Source organism: Apteryx rowi, unplaced genomic scaffold, assembly GCF_003343035.1.
Source record: "Apteryx rowi isolate R43461 unplaced genomic scaffold, aptRow1 scaffold_115, whole genome shotgun sequence".
In the NCBI taxonomy this organism is placed as follows: Eukaryota; Metazoa; Chordata; class Aves; order Apterygiformes; family Apterygidae; genus Apteryx; species Apteryx rowi.
Window position 1 is genome coordinate 1,804,124 of NW_020447364.1, and position 11,222 is coordinate 1,815,345.

General features: G+C 51.0%; 1 protein-coding gene across 1 annotated transcript in view; it reads right to left on the reverse strand.

Moving 5' to 3' along the window:
- Positions 1-9,469, reverse strand: part of CD99L2 (CD99 molecule like 2) — a 35,139-nt gene extending 25,670 nt beyond the window's left edge. Inside the window, exons 1-3 of the mRNA XM_026080202.1 lie at positions 9,464-9,469; positions 9,049-9,190; positions 392-478 (exon numbers count right to left, since the gene is read on the reverse strand). Coding sequence (XP_025935987.1) covers positions 392-478; positions 9,049-9,190; positions 9,464-9,469 — 235 coding nt within the window. The remainder of the gene's footprint in view (positions 1-391; positions 479-9,048; positions 9,191-9,463) is intronic.
- Positions 9,470-11,222: the final 1,753 nt, after the last annotated feature.

Sequence of the window (11,222 nt, forward strand, 5' to 3'; positions counted from 1 at the left end):
TGCTGATGGCCCTAACAAGTTCCTTTTCCTCACTGCGGGCAGGAAGAAAAACCTTTAGATTGCCCACAACGAGCCAGAATAAGCAATGTTGCTACTGCAGACCCCCTTGATGTCACACTGCCTTATCAGGAGACCATGAGGTTCATCCACTCAGCCACCAAGCCAACCTCGATTGYGACCCTGCAGAAGGACCTTGCGTCACCGGACTCCAGGCGCTCTCGCTTTGCTGCACCAGAGCACTGGGGGAGCACTGCGAGCTGCTGGCAGGTCACTCTCCAAAGAGCAGACAAAAAGTACCATGGGGAGGAGTTTCTCATCCACCGCCATCTAGCACCGTCTTTCTCACTCATTCGCATAAAGATTTAAAATCCYGGAGGAGAGGCACTCGCACCTCCTCCTCCTCCGTACAGAACTGAGCCCAGCAGCTGCATGCAGTAATGGGCTCGCAGGAAAGCCAGCACAACTTCGTGGCGGGGGCCTGCACGGASAGCGCAAGGAAATTTCAAAAGTCGAGTGTTCAGGAAAGGCGCTGGCCTCTCCCTCCCAAATTTTCACATGCAACATCAACATGTGAAAAGAGCAACCGCCCTGAACTTGCCTGACAGAAGATCAATTTTCCCATCAGGGAAAATTGTCCCACTGTTCCCCTGAACTTGGCTGTTCAAGAGTGCTGACGACAGCTGAAATTTCCCAGCTGCGTCTACAGGAGTCAGAGCCCCTACCAGCCCGCCAGAGCGAGGCAGCCCCGCATCCATCTCCAAAAAACCCAAGTAACCAGGGAGCAGTCAAACGTTTCCTGAAGGGACAGAAAGGCCCCACAAAGCCAGAGATGTTTATCTGTGCTAAACTCTTGCTTCAACTTTCTCCTCCTTCCCAACATTTCTCTTGTATCTGCCCTCAGACCTCCTGATTAAGAAATACAGACATTGCTATATTCCAAATTTTATTAAAAAAATTATGAGAGAGTGGAAATGAGCTGAACGGCTTGGTCCCTCTGGGGACTGAGCCTACYTGCCAACTCATTTTGCTTTTCAAACCAACATGCGTCTACCAGCTCAGAGGATGTATCAGCATGGCAAATGGGTTTTTATCCTTAAGCTTTGGGACCRAAACTCTCAGATGCGAATTTGCTCCGGAGGGAAATGGTGCGTTTCCGCTCATTTTGCCTCTCTGCCAGTGTCAATGTCAGCACAGCGACCAAGCAAGCCCCAGCGTGGGAGGGGGCTCGAAACGCCAGCTGGCCCCACGATGCTGCACCGCGCCACTGCCCTAATAAACGCGGTCTAATCCCGGAGGTGAGGCAGCGAGTGCCCTCGGGCCGTCGCGCAGCAGCTGTTTCTGGCGGGTGCCCAACCCAAAGCTACTTGCGAGGTGGAAGGAGGGGAGCAAAAAGCCAGCTCCATGTGTCACATCACGTTGGCTTCGGCTGCTCGATGTGACAGCGCTCGCTGCAAACCGCGGCAAGGCGGTGCAGGTCTCCAACGCCTCAGGGACCGTATTTTCCCGCGGTCTGGCTGAGCCATACAACAGCCCCGGTGCTCACGGCACCGCACAGGTCCCTCTGCACCGCCTGTTGTCTAACTGCTACCCTGAGCTGTGTTTTGGGCAGGGGGGACGGCCCCGAAGACGAACGTGAACGYGCAGAGTCATGAGCCGTGAACTGGACCATCAAGAGCTGCCAGTGTGGTGTGGGACCAGCCAAGGGTTTGATCCACAGCGTGACAGCTTGGCCCAGGCGGTGGGCAGACTGTCGGGCTGGATGGGACCACCTCAGCTCTGCAGGACACACCAGCCCTGGAGGTCCACAGCTCTTCTCACCTCGGCCAGCCTGATGGTCCCGCTCTCCAGGCGAGCACAAATTGGCATGTGGCTTCCCATGTCAGAAGGACAACACCTCCAGGCAGAAAGGCCCTCTAGATGGTAGCAGCAACCCTCAACAGCTCAGAACAAAAAGCCAAGCCCTGCCAAGGGCAATGTTCCTGGGAGCCAGGAAAGGGTTTGCCTTGGGGTTTCCCACTGGATGACTTGAAACTACAGGCCTGACTTGTCTCTGCTTCTACTCCTACTCCCCAGGCGTAATTTTCTTTCATTCAGCACAATCTTTTCTCTGGAGCCCATGTGAAACAGAAAGTTTCCTTAGGTCTGTTTGCACCCACCCCCACCCCAAACTGATCTGAAATTAAGTACCCCTGTTCAGACAAAACAAGATGCCAATCAAAATGACTTTCTTTTGTATCAACATTCAAAGCTTTCAAGATTTCTAAGGCTCTCTGACATCTCCACACTTAAAGTGGGTGACAAATTTTCTAAGCAACTTTAATAAGATAATTGTTCTTTGAGATTTATGTCAAAAAAGAGGTCTTTGCTGCAGCATTTCACCTGTTCTGAAAACTGCTTTCAATTAGTCTCTAGATGCACTGCATTCGGAGCAAAAGGCTGGAAGTTTCTGAGCACAAATACTTAAGGTTCTTTGCTTTTTGAAGAGCGCCTGAGTCCAAGCCCAGATGCACCTGTGATCAAGATGGGGAAAGCACGCAGATTCCTGTGTCCCCAGATCTGGTACCGGTACACTGTGCCAGACAGCTAATGAGGGCAGGGAGAGCTGAAGCCTGTTTAAGTCTCTCTGGTCAATCTGCCTCTGACCCTGGAAAGGAAATCTCAGAGTCTCTCCGAGACACTGGGAAATGCCACAGGTAGCTCCCAATGATTCAAAAGCACAGCAGAAGGGAAAGAAAGTTGTGTCTTATTTTCACTCTTTTGCTATTTTTTAAAGAAAGAACAATTTATTATACCTAAAAGGGGGAGGGAGGTGTAGAAGGCATCATTTTTTATTCCCTGATCCTCAGCATTTTGTAGAGTGATGGAGGGGAAATTAACTCCAGCCTCACCAAACAGGCTAGGCAGTGGTTAAAAGTGACTTCCTCAAGTCRCTGAAGACCCAAGAATGTCACCCAAGTCTCCAGGACGTGGGCTTGTTCCCCCGCTCCTGTGCATGCTGCCTCCAGGTAACGCAGATGCTCTCCCGAGGCTCTTCTAGGAGCTCCAGGCCGGTGGCCAAAGCTAGCCTGAGACTCTGCAGCAGCATGGTGAAAATTCAGTTTGCGATCTTTAGTGAAGGTGAGAAAACAGGAAAAGTTCTTTTTCCTTACTACGACTTTATGTGCAGGGCTGAAAACTTGGGCGTTTTCACATTTTCCGTGTGCTGTCCAAGCAATGTAATTACACAGACTCATTACCAGGTATGTTTAACATACAGATTAGCCATTTAATTTGCGCTTATGCATTAAGTAATGACTATGAAATCGCCTAGGGCCAAAGACAACTGTTTATAAACTAGGCAACAAATTGTGGCATGAATGCGTTTTGTTCCTAACCCGGCGCAGAGCAACTGATGGCAAAGCCAGTGATGCAGGAGTCCAAAGCAAACTGAAGTAGGAGATGAAATGCTTAGCACCTGATTCCCAGTGGAAAGAGATTTCTCTCATCAGATAAAGATCAAGAGAAGATGCTGTAGTTAAAAGTAGGTAAACAGGGAATCGCATGGTAAAAACGCTGGTTCATCACTTGGGATGCGCTGCTCCTGTTAGACTGTGCTATTTAAGACAGGAAGTGGAGTTGTAGCGAAAATTAAGAGCTCGGTGATGTTGACAGAGGGAGCGAGGCTCTGGAGAGCTCGGGGACTGCAGCCTCCGCCCTGGCTGGAGGCATCTGGCTGCCCCTCGTCACCRAAGTCTGCAGCGCAGGGCTGCTCCCGCGCAGCCACGCCAGCCCAGCGCCTCGCTCGCCTTTTCACCCGACCTAACCGATGGATGCTGGCTCGGGGGGGAGGGGGTTGCTCCGAATTCAGCGGCTCCGGCTCATTTCAGCATCCCTCGTGCACGAGGAGCAGCTGGTGCGGGAGCTCCTGCCACGTGGCACCGGGCTGCGCTGGGCTGCAGCCGACCGGCGCTGGGGGAGCCCTGGCACCCGGTGCATGGGGGTGCTGGACCCTCTGCTCAGGGGGGGCAGCGCGGGGCCAGCCTGGCTCCGCCGCCCTCCGCGGCAGATCAGGAAACCTGACTGCTTTGGCTGCACAGATAAGGCCACATACGAAACCAAAAAGGGTGAAGGGAGCTTCACCCGAACGCGGTCGGATCCAGGGGCTGGATGATGACACTTTGCGCATCACCAGCCGCCAGCGAGCAGGGGGGCTCCCGGACCTGATGTCCTCCTCCACATGCACCGACTTCTCACAGGTGGTCTCCAAGCTACCGCGGGCTGCATGGGCTTTTTGTTGAGTGAGCTCTTGCAAGGTTTTCCATAAGAAGGCAAGATTTCTTGCCTGTTGACCATTTTCTGAGCTTTGTGTCAAAGCCCTGAAGCTGCTTGTAACCCGCTGAAGTCGCTAGTCTCTCCCATTCTCCCTGGTTCAGGCCAACATAGCAATGCCAACGTCGTGGCCAGGCCAGATCGCCTGCTTTCACGAACCCGCTGAACGCACCGTTACCACGCCGCGGGCTGCTGGCACAACAGCGTCTTTGCACAGAAAATGCATGCACAAGGGGCAAAAGCAGAATCCCCCGTAAAGCAGGTGGGAAAGCTCTTCTGAAATACTTTTGCCTAGGAAAAAGTGTCTTTATTAAGCCAGCGACAATTTTTCCATCAGGAATAATTCTGAAAGTTTTTGTTACAGAATTTCAGGCTTTTTAAAACTTGTTTCATGACTACAACTTAAAATGATATTTTTAAGTCACAGAGGACAACTGTTTAGTCCTGATTGACTGAAAAATTCTTCTAGATCAAGAAGGTGCACACCTCATTGATTTTGTCTTGCACTGAAAAGGGAACGGTTTGCCTTATAACCAGAGCACTATTTACTACTGATACGGCATGAAATAATTTAAAAATATACAAATAGAAACTGAATTCAAAGAAGAGTCCACCAACAGGTCTCTCACTCTCTCTGACCTTACTCGTGGGGGGAAATAGTGCCCACATTTACAAAACCAAGGGCTGACAAACTATTTTTTTACTTCAGTCACATATTACTGCTCTGTGACTTCCTCCTGCAGAAGCATCTAATTCCTTCTCTCACTTCCACCATTCCACAGCAGAGGAAGGAGCAGCTCTTTCCTTAAAACACACATGCTTTAAGCTCATTTCAGAATGCTCTGCTCTGCTCTCCTCAGGAGGCCAAAGAGCGCTGTTTGGATTTGTGTGYATTTTCAAAAACACATGTGGGCCCACAACCTAGTTCCCCCCTTCCTGTGAATTTTGGAGGCGGCTAATTCCAGTTTCAAGACAAAGCGCGCGGCATCCGCCGGGCGGCTCCTGACAGTGTGTGAGACAGTCTGTCACCAGCAGCGATCGCTGACGGCCGTGCTCCGGCGGCACCGGGGGGGAATAGCTAAAAAGCTGGCCCGGGCTGGGAGCGCCCGGCTTCGGAAGGGCTTCGTCCGGAGGTGAGGGGYGAGCGGGGACGCTCGGCACAGGCTCGCCCGGCCGGGAACGCGCCGGCGCGGGGCCGAGGGCTGCGTCACTCGGCAGGGCTACGACCGCCGCCGCCGCCCCATTTCCGACCTGCTCCGCCGCCGGCACCGCGCAAGCGCCTGCCTTGCTGTCCGTGGCTCGGGCCAGAAACCGTTTCTGCTCGTGTCCCTTCGGCTCCCCGCTTCCCGCAGCCTGCGCTGCAGTCATCACTGAGCACACAACCACGAACGTGCCCTTCTGAAGCGGTTTGGCAGGGCGATTTTCCAACTTGAACAAGTTCTTTCTATCCCCAATTTCTCTGTGCGTAAGCAAAAACTGCATTTCAAAGAGCGTGCAAAATGCTGAGCAACTCTTTTTTCCCAGCACCTTGCTCGCTGGAGACAATTCCCYGTTCCAGCTGCGCAGCCCGTCTCGCGCCGAGACGCCGAACAGCGGAACAGCGTCATTCACATCACCGTCCTCCCCCTCCTCCCCACCCCGTCCAAAGCCGTGCAGATGCCTCTGCTCTCCTGTCTTTGGCTTTTGCACACACAATCCGCCATGCCGCCGCTGCATCACTCCTGCCCGCGGCTGTGCATGCCCAGGATCCTGCCAAGGGCCTGCGGGAAGTGGCTGGCAGGAGCAAGTCCACGCGTTACTTTGCAGCCCCCGGAGGAACGCGTCTAAGGGGGCTCTGCTCCTCTGCAGGGAAATGCCTGGGGGAGGCACGGCGAGGGCGGCAGGTCAGAAAGGGCCCCAGCTGCTCAGCCCCTTTCGTGCCATACCTGGCAATGCTGCGTCTCACCTTACTTGCACCAGTCTCTCCAAAGATACTGTCTTTCTCTCCACAAATCTCACCTCGCTAGTATTCATAGACTGTCTCGCCCCAATACTCCTACCACAATAATTTTCTGTTTTCTAGACTGTTTTGGATAGCAATGAAAAAGGATTTCAGAGTGATTACGAGACAATTCTGCAAACGCGTTAGCATAAATTTTATCCATCTAGCACCCGTAAGCTAAGCTTACAGAAGACCTGGGCCAAATCTGGCCCTACGCAGCTCCAGTGAAATCAATGCAAATGTTCACAAAGTGCCTGCCTCTCCTTGGCAGCGGTTCACATGCCTTTTGTGTTGGGCCTCTCTGCTTTCTTCTCAAGGGTGTTGTTCGCTCAGCAAACACATCCTTGTGCTTGCATCCCAAATCACAGCTAGTAAATCCAGCATCTGGATCCCCAACTTTGAAGTTCCCGTTTCAAAAAAAAGTCCTTTCATGTTTTGCTTTTTGATATGCAATGTTCATCTTCTCTGATTTTGTTATATTCAAGTTCTTTCACCAGCTGTGAATTATATCTGTCAATCAGGTTACAAAGGAATTATTGCAAAGGTTTTCTCTTTGCCATCAGCGTTATGTAGCTTATTAAACATATGTTTTGTTATTAAAGTGGCTTCAGAAGCATTGCCTAATAAAACCCAATTTTTCCTTTAGTCAGCTGTAAAGTTAATGCCATAAACCTTCAGGAGATATTTTTCTAAGGAGAAACAAATTTGCTTTTAAGATGAACAGTCCTAAAAGTTTATTCTAGTCAACACTGGAGATCAATAGACAATTTTGTTTTATATGCTTTAAGGGTTGAAACAGTTGCAAGAGATGCAGGAAAAAAACCTACATTTTTGTACTGAAAAAAAAAATCCAAAACAGTTAAAAGGCCATTTCCAAGCCTAAGAATCACCAGGCTAGAGGAAGAGAAAGTTCCAAAATAGAAGCATACCCATGCAAGGAAATTTATTATTTCCAAAGCTCTGTACATAAATATCCGGGCATGGCACATTTAATTAATGCATATTTTTTCAAAGATCAGAGATAATATGTACGAAACCCAATTTAGCTTCTCCCACTTCGTCATACATACCAAAGACACTATCAAAGTAAAAATTATTCTTTAAATATATTACTTTGACTTGCTAGCGATACCTAGTAATTATAAATTTAATAACATAATGATGTACTATAACTAAGACTTTTACCAAATGTAAACGTTTTCGACAATGCTGCTACCTAATCCTGTCTCGACGATAACGCCAAACGAAGGTTTCTGCTTCCCTTGCGAACAACCCCGCTGTGCAGCTCTCCCGACACAAGCGCGGGAAGCGATCCTGGCAGGTCACCTGTGCGGATCCGGCACCACCCTCTTTGCCAGCTGCTTTCCCTGGCTGCCCGYGGCGGAGAGGAGCCCGCACACCTGCACAAACATCTGGAAAGGAGCTCGCTCCTTCCTTCCCTATCTGCTCTCTTGATTGGCCACTGCTGCCTGAGAGTGCGTAGAGGAGCTGCCTGCAGTGACTGCAGCCATCTGTGCAACAGTTATAAATAGCTAATTATACTGTCTAATATTACTTTCACATTTAAGTAATTATTGTAATTGCTGGTGGGATACTGTAGTCACACTTGAGAGGAGAGGTGATCTGTGAGATGCCATCTATTAAGATACAGGATGATGATAAGAAAAGTTGTGTGTCACTGCTGACACTGCAGCTTTGGAGGTATTTTCATTACTGGCTTGTAAGCATGGAAGTTCTTCTTCAAGTTTTTCTTACAGGATCCAGAGGATAAATTGAGGGCATGCCCCTTCTGCCTGGCTGGGAGAGAGACCCTTGCGTGCCCGCGGGAGCAATGACCGTGCCCTAAGTCAGAACTGCCGTGTTGGCGCACACACCTGAGTGCATTTCTCATTTTTTTTATGAGAGAGAAGGAGATAAAAAACAGAATGGAAAGTTTCTCATTTGAACATTTTCCTTATCATTTTGGACAAACATTTGGCTAACCCTGGATGACTCAAGCATGACTATTTACTTCTTTCTAAAAAAGCCACCAGTCTGCGCATTTAGAAAAATCACTAGCTGATCTTGGGCTCCAAGGCAAAGCTGGCATCTGGCYGCGGCTTCTTGTCGAACGAAAAGGCTTTGCAGAGTATTCACGTTTCCTGCAGAGCCTCAGGATACTCTAGTACTTCTGCCCCCRCACTGGAGGGCGAGAATATGCTGGATTTCAACAGTGCTGCGAAATCTCTTGGTACTCTGTGAGCAACTACAGTTTCCAGCACTTTTATGAATACATGCAGCCAAATCCCCGGCGARCGGGGACGGAGCACGGCGGGTTCAAGAGCCCACACCTCTGCCCGGGCGCTGCATGCAGCGATGCCAGGTGGGGCGGGTACGAAAGCACGTGCAGCGTTCAGAGACCCAAGCGGCTGGCAAGGTTTTAACAAAGCCAGGGCATGAATCCAAGTCTTGTGTCTCCTACCCCCGCTCCTCAGCAACACGAGCTTTCTGCCCCTCCACACGCGTGCCGGTGCGTCAGAAAAAGCACGGTTATGAAGACAAGGGCAGACCAGTCTGTCTCGCATTTTGAACCTCCCCCTCACGAGCACACGCTGATGTTCAGACAACCCACCTGGCATTTAAGTGCACAGTCCCATATGAAGGGAAATGCATGGACTTTGACCGAAGAGACACCTAAAACCTACCATATTTTCTCAATTAAGACATGGGGGGGGGGGGTTGTTTCTGTTGTACTGGGCAGCCACAGCTGAGCTCCGTACTATTCATGTGTTCATGGCTGATCATGCCAAACACTGATTTTTTAGTCTGGTTGCCCTCCTCTGCTCTTGGTAAACTTTTGAGCCTGTAGAAGACTGACAGGGCTTTCTGGTGACCCACCATCAGCAAGCGCTGGAAGAAATACTTGAGAGCAAGAAGGAAAAAGCTGGAGGAATGCAGGCAATGAAGAAATTTGGTTTTTATTACTTTGAAAATGTCAGTTTTTAAAGCTAATCTCCTTCAGGGCCTTGCTGATGGGCACCCCCAGCGCGCGGGAGCGCTGCCTGGGCGGCTGCTGGCACCACCAGCGCTCGCAGCCCCACACGGGCAGCAGAAGGTCCGGGCAACTCGGAGAGGCGAAACCACCCGCCAGCCACAGCGCTCTGCGTGGGCGCTGCAAGTGCAGGGCCCACTTACCTCCATACGGCTATTTCCACGCAGAGGCAATTTAAAGAAGCTCAGGCAGGCGCTGGACTCAATGTTGTGCAATTACCTGCGAAGCCTCGCACTGGCAGGAATGATTTATGATCATTTCAGTGACATTGCTTTTGATGCAAATAYAGCAAAGAATGTTTAAAATCCGGCCACTGCAATCCAGTGTTTAAATAATGAAACAACAGCGTTTCTCTTTGTCCGTGCTAAAAACAACACAGAATGCAAATAGCTTTCCTGCTGACTAATCAGTATTTCTTTCATTTTAGTCTAAAACCAGGACTTTATACCCAATCTGTAAAAGGTGCTCAGCCTGTAAAAATTAATGTCCATCAATTTAAAATGTAGAAATTAAAACAGTGAGCATAAGCAACTTTATATCATATTGCTACTCTTTCTGATGTACAAGCAGGTAAGCACCTAATGCAAATGGAGATTAATTCCAGGCTGATTCATTGTAAGCCTCATCTTTTCCAACCACAAAAGCTTTTTTGTAGCCCAGTTTAATCTGCATGTTGATGCTAAAATTCTCAGTCATATCTCTGTTTGATGGGTGCATCCCACCTAATAATACAATCTGTTTAGCAAACTTTTCCATGGCCTTTTACATAATTGCCATCTATTTTGTCTGTACAGCCTTTAAGAGTACATTTTTTTCCCTTAAAAAAAGGAAACGGATTTTTAAGAGCACATGTTTTCTAAAAAAAGGAAACAAATGCAAGAGTTGTGATATGCTTTATATCGGTTTTATATWAAAAAAAAGAGGCAAAAAGCTTGGTTTTTTCCATCCTATTAGTTACTGTGGAGCTGGGACAGATTTCTGGGTTAGGCAATTCTGATTTGCAGAGATAGCAGCCAGACTAAAAGGGAGCACGACTAAAACGAGCGGCCCAAGAAATCTGGGTCGTACTGAGAGAATGCACTAATCCAGCAGCCCAGTAAGCAAAGCAACAAAACCAAAACCCAACTCCTTTTATGACCGCTCTCCTACTCCTCTGTTTCGGGTGATTTTAGACACGCGCTGCCATGAACCCTTGCGCCCTCCGCGCCGCTCGCTGTTATTCAGAGCTCGCTGTGCCATCCTCTCGCAGAGAGGCACACGCTGCACCAGGAGATGCTACCCCGTCACGTATTGCCGTCTAACGGCGCGGTGGGAGCCGCCCCGCCGGCGGCACCGGTGCGGCAGGGCAGCCAGCCGCCGGGAGCCCCGCGCCCCGGGCACGGTGCGGGGGAGGCTTCGGCAGGCCGTGCCCGGCGGGGCCTGCGGGCTCCGCGCCAGGCGGCAGCGCGGGGGGACCCCGCGGCGGTGCATCCTCGGGGGGCGCCCTGGCCGCGCAGACCGCTCTTGGGGGTGCACCCTGCCGGGGGGTCCCGCCGGGGACCCCATCAGCGAGCCGTATCCTCCCGGTCCCTCCTCCCGGGGAGCCCCGGGGGCGTGGATCCCMCCCCGGTCTCCTTCCGGGGAGCCCCCTCGGGGGGTTGCGACCCTCTGATCTCCTCCCGGGGACCCCCGGGGGGGTGCATCCCCCCCCCGATCTCCTTCCGGGGATCCCCGGGGGATGCAACCCTCCCGATCTCCTCTCGGGGACTCCCGAGTGGATGCATCCCCCCCCGATCTCCTTCCGGGGATTCCCGGGGGGTGCAACCCCCACGATCTCCTCTCGAGGACTCCCGAGGGGGTGCATCCCCCCCCGATCTCCTTCCGGGGATTCCCGGGGGGTGCAACCCCCACGATCTCCTCTCG